General features: G+C 42.1%; 1 protein-coding gene across 1 annotated transcript in view; it reads right to left on the bottom strand.

The window, feature by feature from the left end:
• celsr3 (cadherin, EGF LAG seven-pass G-type receptor 3) overlaps window positions 1-15,195 on the bottom strand; it is a 96,968-nt gene that overhangs the window by 4,892 nt on the left and 76,881 nt on the right. Inside the window, exons 25-36 of the mRNA XM_061780518.1 lie at window positions 14,173-14,299; window positions 13,473-13,679; window positions 11,288-11,462; window positions 8,985-9,097; window positions 8,758-8,837; window positions 6,671-6,797; window positions 6,470-6,589; window positions 5,661-5,758; window positions 5,144-5,235; window positions 4,824-4,997; window positions 2,669-2,863; window positions 294-1,341 (exon numbers count right to left, since the gene is read on the bottom strand). Of these exons, the coding sequence (XP_061636502.1) occupies window positions 294-1,341; window positions 2,669-2,863; window positions 4,824-4,997; window positions 5,144-5,235; window positions 5,661-5,758; window positions 6,470-6,589; window positions 6,671-6,797; window positions 8,758-8,837; window positions 8,985-9,097; window positions 11,288-11,462; window positions 13,473-13,679; window positions 14,173-14,299 (2,556 nt within the window). The remainder of the gene's footprint in view (window positions 1-293; window positions 1,342-2,668; window positions 2,864-4,823; window positions 4,998-5,143; window positions 5,236-5,660; window positions 5,759-6,469; window positions 6,590-6,670; window positions 6,798-8,757; window positions 8,838-8,984; window positions 9,098-11,287; window positions 11,463-13,472; window positions 13,680-14,172; window positions 14,300-15,195) is intronic.

Below are 15,195 nucleotides of genomic sequence, written 5' to 3'. Positions count from 1 at the left end.
ATTACAAATTTAAAATCAGAGCATATAATAGCAATACAAATATGCTCCATTGTTGCTGTCAGTAGTATAGGACTGACATCAGAGTGATCTGATTGGCGGCTTACTGAGCGCTACCAAGTGATAGCTCTTTAGATCTTTGTTTGTCTGAGTGAGACTCACATTTTGTGGACATTCGAATCAATGAATGCTGCCATTGCTCTCAATTAACAATGTCTGCGATCAAAATAAGATGTTTTTATACGTGTAAAAGGGGGACACGGAATCCTGTTAGGACGAATGAAGAGGAGACTTACTCCGAGTCAGGGGAAACCTCAGATATGCTGTGAGAGGTGGCAGACTGTGGCAGGGAGGGGGAGGGACCGCGGGCTGAGCCGTTAGGGCCAGAATTGGAGGCAGCAGTTGGAGGAGTGAGGGCAGAGGGGCTGAAGGATGCAAGGATGGAGGAGAGAATATCCAGATGTTCACTAGAGGGTTGTCTCCCCAGAGGGTTCGTACCCGTGCCGGGCGTGGCTGTCTGACCAGGGTACCTACATGCAGAATCCAGGCGTCCTCTAACGTGAGTGGACGAGGGGAAGGCCTCTTGCTGAGGCTCCTCTGAAATGGACGGAGGTAGGGAGGACGGTGGAGGCTGGTCAGGATGCGAGGGCTGGCGGGGTGGCAGGGAGCGCAGCCACTCCCGACAGGGTTGGGCCTGCGCTCCCACTCCGTTGGCCTCCAGCTGCTCCCTCGACTTGCTGCTCATCAGGGCCCCCGCCAGGTGCTCCCGAGATGAAGCCTGTCGACGACTTTGCATGTTCAACTGAGATCTGGACCCGCTCAGGGTTCCCTCCGTGCCGGCTCCCATAGCGCCCGCATTTCCCCTCAAGTCCTCTCGCGAGGCGTGGATAGTGCCCGAGTGATAGTTGTCCAGTCTGTCCCTGGAGGAGGTCAAGTTTTCCCTGGATGATGACACTCGCTGTTGATCCAAGCCCCCAAGCCCTGCTCCCTGGCCCAGTTCTCTCCTCCTGGGTAAGAGGTCCAGATTGTCCCTGGATCCTCGAGAGTCCAACCGGTCCCTTGATCCCCCGACGGTTTGCCTCCCGAGAGGATCCCGAGACAGCTGCCTCCGGGCCAGCGAGTCCAGATGCTCCCTGGAAGAGTAGCGGGAACCTGGCTGCGAGAGGGAGCCCGTACCCCCTCCAGCACCAGCTGAAGCCGAGTACATGCGGCCGTAGGAGGCCGCAGGAACACCTCGGTGGCCCAGGGTCGAGGTGCGGTACCAATTGAGCTCACTGGAACCCCGGCCCACTGTTGAAAGCCCCTGGAGGGTGGGAGGACAGCCGAGACGATTCTTGAGGATACCTATATAAAAACATGACACAAAAGGTACAAAAGATTAGGAGGCAGCAGAGCCACGAGGGCAGAAGGGAAGAAGATGGAAAGTTGGAAAACTTCCATTACTAAGACCACCACATTGGGTCTTAGTAATACAGCCTGAGGGACTCCTGGTTGAAACTGTTAAAAGAAAATAGCCTCTTACAAACCACTCACCAGCCACCTAAAACTTCATTTTCCCTGCTCACTGTCCTGTGTGTTAGTGACCAATTCCAGATGGAGCTGATGCAGAAGATTGCCAACTTCGAAGGCGGAACGTCGCAAGAAGTCTAACTAGAGATTCGCTACCCACACCCCTTTCTGTTGAAAGTAAGTGTCTCTGTCACGTTGACGTTGTCACACATCTATGTTAATGAAGCAATACCACGTGTAGTGCTTCCAGGCATCCATTCTTCCATAGTGCGTGAGTCATTGTGCGTGTGTGTGTGTGTGTGTGTGTACCTTTGAACACACGGCTACAGTGTAAAGTGTGTACTGTGCTTAATTGTATTAGACCAACTGTCATAAAAACGAGAAGAGACCATCCAGCATCAGGAAGTGCTTTAATACAGACTCTTTTAATTGCTGTGCGCTCTCAACGTTTAGCATTCTGAACAGGAATGAGGAATTTACATTTCAGTAAACTGAGCCCTGCCGCAAATAGCGAATAAATGCAATTGCCTCCACCCAAATGTTTATAATTACCTCATGCTGATATTAGTAGTTAACCGTAAATTTACCACAATCTGTGATCTCAAAACACGTTAATATGTAATTTCTAACTCATCTCACAACATTACCCTCAGATCAAGCTTTTCAATAGCCTATCAACAGAGCAAAAACGTACGTGACTCTCCGTACCTTTCGCTAACAACTCTCGCTAAAAATAGCTCCTTCCTGTCAACATACTTCCTTGACACCAATTCCTATTTTCCAATAGCCAGGGCATTGGCGCCATCTTGTGGGCTCATAGGGCGTTAAAGAAGGAGCACAAAATGCTCAAACAGGTGAGTGTTTCAGCAAGTAGCCGAGGAAAAAAATCCACAGAAAAAAACATGACTAGGTGAATTCAGGAGGAGCGAAACGCAAATACCGGTCCGCGGGGGTTGACTTTATTTCAATATTTTACAATTAAAAAGTAGAATTTAGCTGAAAGAGCTTCGACCCACACATTGTGTATTAACAATTACACAAAGAAAATGATGTTGTTAATCACCAATGTTTATTTTGGGCAGCTGTGGTATAAACCTTAGATCGGTTTTGAGTCTTATACATGATATGTATCTATTCAAAGAATGATGTCTGCTAAGCTCACCCTTGCGGTGTCTGTGTGGTTGCGTGAGGCCGCTCTCGTCCCCACTGGTGAGGGCTGCATCGGCTTGGTTGTTGTTGGCTGCATCCTTGCTGTAATCGGCCCCAAGTGGGCGCTCGGAGCCCCACTTTTGAAGGGTGTGTTTCTCACATCCCTCCAGCGCGGGCCAGTAAGAAAGGAGGTCGTTGCCATCCAGATCTGTCACACACCACAAATGACCAGGCAGCTTCTGCTTACATTGTCGGTCACAGTGCAGTACATGAACAACAGACTTCACATTATTATTAATAGTAGTAAAACAGTTGAACTTAAACAAGTCATATGGGCGGAGACACAACTGAACAATTCACCAAACATAATGAGGGGTTCTACAACTTCTCTTAAGTCAACATAAGTAAGCTTTTTAAAAGATCTTTCAGGATTAAAATTATACATGTTGTCAGCACCTTTACAGCTGTACTAAATCACATTTATGTTAGATTTTAGGATTTGACTTTACCGTTTAAGAAAAAAGAGGGTAGGCCTACACAAACTCAATTATTGTAAATGAAAGAAAAAGACTTGATTTATCTCCAGGTTTCTGTGCACATTTGATTTGATCAAACCTGGAGTATGTTCAATAAAAAAAATATTTGTCCTTTCAAGTACTTTATTTACTACTTTACCACTTTTCAAACCTTGAAAACAGAACTCGTGGCAGACCCAACAATAAGTTTAAAGCATATTTCTTTGAACATATACTTACCTAACTACATTATTTGTGGGTTTATTTTGAAAATAAACAAGCAGCAGTGTCACATTTGGGTAGTGGCAAGTATTTAACGTATTCATGTTCTGAAGTCACAGATACAGTTGTTAATAATGTTATTCATATTCCTTCTGTGGTCTTCTAACGGTAGCCATTTTAATGGCTTTCCTAAACCAATGATTTGTCCGTAAAGACGGATGAGATAGCATCTTTTCAAAGAAAATGACCTTTCAGTAAAAAGCTTCATTCCGCAATGATGTTGTGGTCCTTCTCATTGATGGAAATTCATTAAGTGAAGCAAATGAGAAGTCAAGCAAAATCTTATGATAAACAGCTTTGGAACCTAATTTGGCTTAGCGCTTTTTAAAGGTCCCCTATTTTGGCTATTTAGACATCCACAGAGTGACTCTCTAACATGAACTTAGTATAAAAGTGTCAATTTTATTTGAAAAAAAAAACCCCACCTTGGATTGTCATACTAGTGTCCAATAAAGGCACCTCTGACAGCTACTTCTGTTTGACCCACCGCTTTGTCCATATTTGTCTAGGACCGTCCCCTTTCCTCTAATTGGTTGCCTCCGTCCGTGTAGGAGACCCACTTGTGAGAACCATGCGTTTGTTATGTTAACAGCGCTGGCTCGGGAGCAGAGATGGAGGCAGAGAGATTTTCTAGTGACGTAGATCAGCTCGAGAACTTCGGATGACCTGATTTCCCGAAAAACGCAGGGATGCGTGTATGATTTAAATTCTGATTTCACATGTTTACTGAGGCACCATAGAGACAAAATAACATCCCAAATACTCGAAAAAGTTGGTTTGGTAAAATATGGCACCTTTAACCGAGAGAGTATTTAAAATATGCTGTTGAATTATTTACAGCATTTTTTGGCCTTTTTCTAAACGTGTGTATGCCCTTTAACAAGGGTTTAAATAAATAAGTAGAATTTTTTTATACAACACTTGTCAGACAAAATACTACACAGTGGAAAAAGAAGGCACAACAGTAGATGCATCCTAAAAAAAGATTAGTTGACTGTGACATACTGTATGTACAAGTGGTCAGAGGTACTAAAATTAAAGGGGTCAGTTAGCAGAAAGTGGGATATAATGTGTGATATATGTGTGTGTTTTCTTGTTCTATAGTTTTATTCTATTCCCATTATGTCTTATGAGGAAAATGTGAACTGCTTCCTCGGGTTGTGCTTGAGTTCAGAGTGTCCACAGTGGTTTGTTTACTAGGACCTAGGGACCTTTCTGACACAGTACTCCTAATTTTATGATGGCATCCTCCTTTTAGAGAAAAAGTTCAACTGCAAGTAATGGAGGCTTACAATTGAAAAAAACAAACAAAACAAAAAAAGAATAAAAAAGCAAAATGATAACTACAGTAGGGACTGGACAGGTGTCTACCTTTGGTACCATTGTTGGTGGGCTCAGTGAGCAGGCGCTCGCCATGATTGGAGCGCTTGAAACGCCGCTGTATGCGCCCGCGTAGACGGACGTTGTCCTCGCTCTCAGAAGACGGTATTGACAGACTACGCTCCTCCTCCATGGAGAGGTCGGAATCAGAGTCGGAATCCTCACCTTTTAGGGAAGGGGGGGAGAGAAAATGTGTAGTTTCCAAAGTAACCAGAAATTCCGGATGTCCAAAACTGGTGCATGTGTGTGTCTGTACTTGATATATGGCAACTGTTGACCTATGCTTTTTTAAGTGCTTTCGGGTTGTTTACCTCCATCTCTGTGGAACATGGCAACATCCAGGTCGGTTGCTCCAGTTTGAACAATGCTTTGTTCCAGAGTCTGACGCGTCAAAAGATTCTCCCTAAAAGGCAAAAAGGGAGAGGAGTGACTACACACTCAGACACAGTGTACTGCATGTTTACTCATGCTGACTAATAGAGGGCATCTGCACAAATACAGCATGTCATTTACAAACAAGGAGACAAGCAGCGAGCTACAAAGAAAAAGCCACTCCCGGCAACATTAGTGTTGCTCTACATTCGGTACGGTACACGGTTTTATCCAATGTGTATTCTCTTTACCCCACTGACCCACGAAACAGACAACAGGCTTTTAATGGCTGGAACTACAGTAGTTCCTCCCTAAAGCAACACTGTTCCATACCCAACAGCACAAGGAACCAATGAAGACCTAGTTACTAGTTCCTCCTGAATGATTGATGTTTTGTCATTTTTTGGGATGTTTTTATGTATGTACTCTCCATGATGTATTTATGTGCTTTTATACCTGGCGGAGCTGACGGAGGAGATGGTGGATGCTCCTAAGGTGATGCGATGCAGCCCACTCTGCTCCAGCAGTGACGCGTTGTGATAGGGATTCTCTGCCTGGAAAAAAAACAGGCAAAAAAATAAACTTATCATCAATTTAAATTAAAAAAAAGCCTTAATTTGATTGCAGTTGATCTTAATAACCAGAGAAGGATTTTATCTGCAGCAAGTGAAAATATGAGGCATTGTACTGTAGCTGTAACAGCTTCTACTCATTTGACTCGTAAAGTTTGAAATGTGTCTGCAGGATTTTTTTTCTCCATTGACCCAGAAGAACAATTAGGATGTTATCCCTTCTCAGTTGTCAGTTATCTGGGACGAAGAGAGCTTTGACAGAAGCCATTGAAGCAGACATGATGAAACTTGACACAACCTCAGCTCTCTTTACAGTATATTCCTGATTCATATTTAATAAGTCAGAGCGCTAGCAAATAATTTATAAAGTACATATACCATTAGACAGAGCAGAGGTTCAAACATGGCCAATTTTGTGCCTCCAATAATAGCTTGTGAGAACGATGTACTGTATAGTCTTTTTAAATCTGATAGTGAGAGTTATGGAAATGGAGGTTAAAAGGTTGTATGAACTGCATCGTCACTAACATACAGTAATGTGCACGCACGCAAACACGCACACACAATGCAGGATGGGCCGTACATTATTTTATTCGGGTCAGTACAGAACCCCGGAGGCAGAAGGAGAGCGAGAGGATGGGGGAGATGGATGGAAGAATTGATTGAGGGAATTAGTACAGTACAGTAACTCACAGCATTCGACGCTGGTCTTGGCGGATCCTCTCCAGGACTCTTCTTCCCCAAACAGGCCACTCTCCAGGCCTCCTTCACCTCAGAGTTGAACATGGTGAAGACCAGCGACACTGTCAGACCCTACAAGACAGAACCAGTCTTAGCAATGGTCTGGTACCTCACATGGGAACCCAGCATGCTGAACATGCAGAAAGTTCATACCTGCACTAGACAGAGGATGTCAAATATATAGTAGAAAGCCAGGATGCTGTTGTTCACGGCCATCAAACCACACAGCCAGGTGGAGGTGGCCACCATCAAAAGCAGGAAGGCGTTACGGATGGTTGCGCTGCAAAGGAAAACAGGCCTAGGCTGTTAGATGCAATGAAACAACATGAAAGGGATTGGAGCTACAATGCAGCAATACAAAAAAATCAGTTTATAGCTGTTTAACTGACATATAAACATAAATAATGTTTCTGTAACTATCAAATAAGTCACTCTTTTCATTAATTGATTGATATCATTAATATAAATTACCCAATGATAGAAATATATTTGTAATATAGGTGCATTTGAAGGAGCACAATGAGGTCAACTGAACTGCTACACATTAAATACATTAAATACAAATACATGAAGTTGGGACGTTGTGTTAAACAAATAAAATCAGAATACAATGATTTGCAAATCATGTTCAACCTATATTTAATTGAATACACTACAAAGGCAAGATATTTAATGTTCAAACTGATCAACTTTATTGTTTTTAGCAACTAATCATGAACTTAGAATTCTATGGCTGCGACACGTTCCCAAAAAGCTGGGACAGGGTCATGTTTACCACTGTGTTACATCACCTTTTCTTTTAACAACATTCAATAAATGTTTGGGAACTGATGACACTAATTCTTGAAGCTTTGTAGGTGGAATTCTTTCCCATTCTTGCTTGATGTACAGCTTCAGCTCTTCAACAGTCCGGGGTCTCCGTTGTCGTATTTTACGCTTCATAATGCGCCACACATTTTCAATGGGAGACAGGTCTGGACTGCATGCAGGCCAGTCTAGTACCTGCACTCTTTTACTACAAAGCCACGCTGTTGTAACACGTGCAGAATGTGGTTTGGCATTGTCTTGCTGAAATAAGCAGGGGCGTCCATGAAAAAGACCTTTCTTGGATGGCAGCATATGTTTCTCCAAAACCTGTATGTACTGTAACTCAGCATTAATGGTGCCTTCACAGATGTGTAAGTTACCCATGCCATTGGCACTAACACAGCCCCATACCATCACAGATGCTGGCTTTTGAACTTTGCGTCCATAACAGTCCGGATGGTTCTTTTCCTCTTTGGCCAGAGGGCACGACGTCCACAATTTCCCAAAACAATTTGAAATGTGGACTTGTTGGACCACAGAACACTTTTCCACTTTGCATCAATCCATCTTAGATGAGCTTGGGCCCAGAGAAGCTGGCAGCGTTTCTGGGTGTTTTGCTTTGCATAGTAGAGTTTCAAGTTGCACTTACGGATGTAGCGCAGAACTGTATTTACTGAGATTGGTTTCCTGAAGTGTTCCTGAGCCCATGTGGTGATATCCTTTACACATTGATGTCGGTTTTTGATGCAGTGCCGCCTGAGGGATCGAAGGTCACGGGTATTCAATGTTGGTTTTCGGCCTTGCCGCTTACATGCAGTGATTTCTCCAGATTCTCTGAACCTTTTGATGATGATATGGACCGTAGATGGTGAAATCCCTAAATTCCTTGCAATTGTACGTTGAGGAACATTGTCCTTAAACTGTTCGACTATTTTCTAACGCATTTGTTCACAAAGAGGTGAACCTCGCCCCATCTTTGCTTGTGAATTACTGAGCAATTCAGGGAAGCTCCTTTTATACCCAATCATGGCACCCACCTGTTCCCAATTAGTTGAGCATTCCTCAACTTTCTCAGTCTTTTTTTGCCACCTTTCCCAGCTCTTTTGGAATGTGTTACAGCCATAAAATTCTAAGTTAATGATTACTTGCTAAAAACAATAAAGTTTATCAGTTTGAACATTAAATATCTTGTCTTTGTAGTGTATTCAATTGAATGCTTCAGAGGTTTTTTTTATTGTAATCCTGGTTCTATATATAGCACGATTCTACACCTCTGGGGTTCTACACTTGGGGTTTAGAAAAGTGATAGTTCCATATAGGACCCATGATTCTATATAGCATCATAGACATTAGGTAACTTCATGGTGTAAAAAGCCAGTTGTGTGTGTGTTTGAGAGTGAAAAGTCCTTCCATTTTCATGATGCTGTACTCACATGACAGGAAGCTTCTTGGTCTCCTTCTGAGAGGTGTTACAAGACATCTTGGCTACAATCATGAAAATTCCTCCGTTCATCTGGACGTAGGGACAGCAAGACACATATAGTCACATACTGTATGTGCAGCCAGAGAAGAAGAAACTACTGTATGTTTTTTTTAAGAGAAATAATTGTTTAATATTTGACCAGAAAAAAAAGTGAGAATACGAAAATCGAAAACTTGCCAGTATGACGATGGCAATTGGACCAGCAAAGCTCCAGATGAGCTTGTCATAGATGGAGATCCAACAGAAGTCTGGGTTCCCATAACCTTCTGGATCCAAGCCCACAGCCAGACCTTCACGAAAGAGACACACAAGTAGAAATGGTCAACTATCATTTAGTTTAGAAATAACACGCTTTCTGATTACTCTTCTGTAACATGCACTACTAATAGCAACTAAATTGCTCCATGTATCCAAATACAATCATATTCTGTATGAGATACAATACAGGAGCAATTTTAAACGTTTTACGTAGTATGTAACAATGGTATTATTGCTACGTTTGGAGTGAACTGCACCACACTGGGAAAAAAAATCTTTCTGATATATTGGGCATCAGCTTCTCATCAGTGGGGCACATGATTTCACGTTTCATTTAATTGTGCATGCATAAGCTATTAAATAAAGGTAATTAAATTAGTTCTGAAGAGGGTGAGTGATGGTGGACTAATGAACAGAAGTGTTATTTCCACCAACATGTGTTGATTTTATGACAACAGTAAGAACAATGGCAATACAACAATGGTTATGTATACATGGAGCTTTCTTAGAGATAAATAAATATGACGGTGGAAGAATGCACCAAAAAGTAGTAGTATTAATGCATTTTTGGTGTAAAGCTATTTTTCCCTTCGGTGTATGCAGTTTTTGATGATCACGGCTAGAAGAAACTAAACATACTGCAAGAAGACATGTTTTGTATATGTAGAGTGCTCAACAAAAAATGAGTCCAGCCATACAACAGATTTGTTAGGAAATGTTAGGAAAGAATGGCCTGGCCGACAAGACACCACCCACACCAAGGGATCCAGGGGGGTCCCACCATATTCAGTATATATATATATATATGTGTGTGTGTGTGTTTGTGTGAGCAAATGAGTTTTGCGCAGAAAAATGTTTTTAGGCTTTTATAATGAATAAATTGTATTTTGTAATGTTCCTCTAACTCACAACACTTCGATCATAGGCAAGTCTAGTCATTCCTTACATTCTGAAAATTGTTCTTGTGTCCATTGAGAAATTGATAACTCTTCAAAGGGGGTGTACTCATTTTCTTTTTTCTTTTTTTTGGACCCTGCATATGTGTGACTGTGTGTGTCAGTGGCGGAAATTGATGGAAAGTAATTGGCAGATAGAGAGGGAGACCGAAATGACTTGCATTTTGTGTCAAGGAAAAAAAAAAATCTTCCTTGAGAGTATTTGTCAATTTCAGGTTTTGCCCTTATTATTGCTGAGCTAAAATGTCACGGAAAACGCATTGCATCCAAATGCCAATAGTACACCTTATCTACACAGACAGCTGCTGTAGGCGTGTACACGTGTAGGATATTGGCAATACACTGGCACTGATGTGTGAAAGGTGTGAGCTCACAATTTGACTCTCTTCATGTGGATGCAGTGGTCACTCTGCATTAGCCCAATCACACAAGCTCCATTTGAAAGCACAGTTTTCTTTCTGACATGCATTTTATAGTGCATACCAAGAAAAGTCACAATTGCATGTGCATAAAATAAACATTAAAATCCTTATGCTTTGTTGTTTTGGGTGATTTTCCTTAGTGGGTCTGTTATGATCATCCCCTTTTTTTATCATTGAAACAGCCTGCTGGGCGTGACTGTCATATGATTTTTCATTGGCCTATGACAGTGATTCCCAATCACTGTGCTGCCACATTCGTGTGCTGTGGGAAATTATCTACTTTCCCTTAATTGGTCCAAAAAGATATTATTTTCTACAAATAGTTGTCCTGCGCCGGCACGGTGGTCGGCTGGTTAGCACAGTTCTGGATACCCGCCTGTGTCGACTTTGCATGTTCTCCCCGTGCCTGGGTGGGTTTTCTCCAGGCTCTCTGGTTTCCTCCCACATCCCAAAAACATGCGTGGTAGGTTGATTGGAGACTCTAAATTGCCTCTAGCTGTGAATGTGGGTGTGAATGGTTGTTTGTTTCTATGTGCCCTGCGATTGGCTGGCGACAGGTTCAGGGCGTACCCCGCCTCCCGCCCAAAGATAGCTGGGATAGGCTCCAGCAGCCTGCAACCCTAGTGAGGATAAGCGGTAAAGAAAATGGATGGATAGATGGATGGTAGGATTCATAAAATTGCTATTGGAAGAAGACAAGTTACAAAAAAATTACATTGTACAAATAACTGTAGTTTTCCTGATATCTAAGCATATAAGTGCCTATTTCTCTCTTTATAAGCACAAAATAGCATGTTTCTATAACTGCCAAAACTCTAAATCTGTGCCTGAACATGTGTGTTACCAGTAATAATGGCAGGTACGCCCCAGCCGATGGCATAGTAGAACCTCATTGCCCCGAAGTTGATATTGCGTTGCTCAGTCTGCATGCGGTAGATGTGAAGTCCCTCCACAAACATCCAGGCAAATGTGGACATGAAGAAGTAATGCATGAGGATAGCCACCACCGTGCACAGGAACTGCAAGAGAATACGGAGAGAAGCAGGAGTGGGACTCAGAAGCAAGGCGAGACAGATGGCTCAGTTATGAAGGAATGGCAAAAAAAGATGGAAGAGAAAGTTAGGTGAAGACGAAGCAGATAACAGTAAAGAGAAGATGGAATTGAGGTGAGCATACTCTTTCCAACGGATTTCGTGCTGGGCACACATCTTGGAAAGTGGCCAGCAACACTTCACTAGATGCGAACAAGGTTTGATTGAGATGACAGACATCAACAATTTGATTGCCACTAAACCACAGAGTTTACAGCTCATTGTTTTCCAACGTATATGAAAGGCAGAAATTGCACAAATTCATATGCTGTAAATGTATGGTATTATGTACTGTAATGATGTAGGCACTAAATGGTGAAGAGATGCAAACACATACTATCTTAAATGTTTTACTGTCCTTTCAAATGGCTTCTGTTATTAATAACTGAACTGTAGCGACATTCCATGAATAAGCCATGTCGCATCATTTTCATCATATCTATTAACAACTGCCTAATGTGCATGGGAGATCGAGATATTTTTTATTTATATTCATTAGCTAAAATGCAAAAATCCAAGATTATCAGATTCATATATCCTCTTTCAAAGCACTCAGAACACTGCATGATGTTGTGTATCATTTTATAAATATTATTTTGGGACCAAACTGTTGTAGAACTGAATTTGTAAAATATACTAAACAGTTGACTTCATTATGTCATCATAATAATGAATAATGAATCTTTCTCATGTTATTAAGAAGCCGTGTCCAAATTTACGGCTATTTAATGATGAAAGGAGATGAGGCCTAACCTTCTACAAATAGGAAAAATGGGGGTAGTTTCTTCGGGCACAAACATGTCATCATTATCATCACAGGCACGGACGCACACAGACACACATTGGCGTAAGACAAACTTAACAGTAGAAGTGAGAAATAGCAACATGACCGTGAGCATGAGCATGCTCTGTTAAGCATGATGCACAATGTACAATTGAGACATCGCATACAGTAGTAGTTCAGCTGGAGGTAACCAGTCACAATGTACAGCCGACTATGAGGATGCACTTTAAATAATGAGATTTCATGCTGACCGAGCACATATGTGCAACGCTTCATCTGTAAGAAAGCAAGATACAGTATACCTCGACACACGCACACACAAATGCATAGATGAGATTAATAAAATGACATGAGAAGTAGCCAGGATGGAGGATAGAAATACAGCGCAGAACAAATGGTACTGGATGTGCAAAAAAAAAAAGGAGGAATTTAGAATCAAACAGCAAAATCAACAATGTAAATTATTTAAAGCTATGCGATTTAGGCTGGGAGCGATATCATCCATCCATCCATCCATTTTCGGTACCGCTTATCCTACCAGGGTTGCGGATGTGCTGGAGACTATCCCAGGTATCTTCAGGCGAGAGGCGGGGTATACCCTGAACTGGTCGCCAGCCAATCGCAGGGCTCATATAAACAAACAACCATTCGCACTCACATTCAAACCTACGGGCAATTTAGAGTCCTCAATCAACCTACCACGCACATCTTTGGGATGTGGGAGGAAATCGGAGTGCCCGGAGAAAACCCACACAGGCACGGGGAGAACATGCCAACTCCACACAGGCCAGGCCGGGATTTGAACCCCGGTCCTCAGAACTGTGAGGCAGACGTGCTAACCAGTCGGCAGATATGCTAACCAGTCGTCCACCGTGCCGCCGAGTGATATCATAATAATGCATTTTACAAGAATACATGTACAGTTTGCAGAGTATCTTCCCAAAACTTTTGGACCAAGTGGCATCTTGGGGGAAAATAGAGGCAGCTAGCAGTCTGGTTAAGAAGACATTTTAACAGAATTAAACATGTAGGTCTATTCATATACAACATTTAAAGTGTGATTACAAGTTTAGCTGATGAAGATAGTGACAAAATAGAGGGAGCGTAAAAAGGTTTCTTGACGCAAAATGGGTGGTAGAAATTCAAGTACCAACCTGTTGTTCAGTCTGATTGATGCCCAGCAGAAACACAAGCTCTGACAAAAACATGGCCGCCGCCGTATTGGAATGGATGCTCCTGGTGTTGGACTTGAGGCCTCGGAGGCAGGAGAGCACCAAGACGGTGAGGAGCAAAGCCAGCATGGACAGCACCAGAGAGGAATAGGTGATCAGGGCGAGCGTCTCCAGATCACCCTCCAACTGCTGCTTGTGAAAGAAATACAAAAAGGAATCATGGGTTAGATTTCTAGTCGTGAGAAGGCTGACAGGAGCTAGCTGAAATCTGAGGTTTGAAGTTATTTAAAAGCTGAAAATCTTAGCGAGAAGAATTCCAACTAGTTCACTAGGCATCTCCTGGATTTACACATGTACAGCAATACATACACATAGATGAATTACAGTGGAGATTGTTAGTTATCGCCTTCGACCCTTGGACAGTAGAACAAATTATCAGTGACCAAGTCAACCCTTAAAGAAGTAGATGTTAGGATCGCAAATACTAGTACAAGCAAACAACGTAAATGTTTTCCAAATTAAATCATGACCTGTAATCTGCACACAAAAATACAATTTCAAAATGTTATTGTAAAACAAAAACCAAATGGCACAGGGTCCGCCAGCTTTAACTGTTGCTCCTAAGCCTTGCCTGCAGCGACACCATCTGAATGAGACAAACAAGTGTGTACATATCACAAACCTCTCTTTGTGAACTGTCCATCAGCACTCCAAAGGTGCCTAACCTTTGACACTGACAGCGGACATGTGAGATGTTCCTGTATACCACCATACAGTCTCTCACTGTCCAACAGCCTCCAATCTCACACCTGCAGGGCCACACAAAGAAACATATCTGCATTAGTAAGAGAAGATTATTTTATTACCCCAATAAATCAAGTAGCTAAAATACTACAACCCCAATTCCAATGAAGTTGGGACGTTGTGTTAAACAAATAAAAACAGAATACAATGATTTGCAAATCATGTTCAACCTATATTTAATTGAATACACTACAAAGACAAGATATTTCATGTTAAAACTGATCAACTTTTTTGTTTTTAGCAAATAATCATTAACTTAGAATTTTATGGCTGTAAGACGTTCCAAAACAGCTGGGACAGGGTCATGTTTACCACTGTGTTACATCATCTTTTCTTTTAACAACAGTCAATAAACGTTTGGGAACTGATGACACTAATTGTTGACGCTTTGTAGGTGGAATTCTTTCCGATTCTTGTTTGATGTACAGCTTCAGCTGTTCAACAGTCCGGGGTCTCCGTTGTCGAATTTTACGCTTCATAATGCGCCACACATTTTCAATGGGAGACAGGTCTGGACTGCAGGCAGGCCAGTCTAATATCTTTATTGCTTGTCTAGATTATGTGATGTGAAGTGTATCGGCTCTTTTCTGAATATCCTTACAGTGGAACTTCGCAAATTTCTGGATAGGCATTCACAAATTCACATTCGTATCTTCCATTATTTGGAGGAAAACTTCAGGGGGTCACCAACATGATGCCCACGGGCACCAGATAGCCCCCAAGGACCACGTGAGTAGCCTGCAGGCCTGTTCCAAAAATAGTTCTCCAGTGATGGGACATTGTGATTCCTAGGAATGTTGTAATCATTCTAAAATGTAAACACTTTCAGAGATGTATAAAAATAAAGAGTTGCATACGGATATTTGTTTCCTAACTTGGAAAATCATTGTTAATCATTATT

Source organism: Phyllopteryx taeniolatus, chromosome 1 (genome assembly GCF_024500385.1).
Source record: "Phyllopteryx taeniolatus isolate TA_2022b chromosome 1, UOR_Ptae_1.2, whole genome shotgun sequence".
Classification (NCBI taxonomy): domain Eukaryota; kingdom Metazoa; phylum Chordata; class Actinopteri; order Syngnathiformes; family Syngnathidae; genus Phyllopteryx; species Phyllopteryx taeniolatus.
Note: the sequence above shows the minus strand (reverse complement) of the source record. Positions and strands in the feature narration are given on the sequence as shown.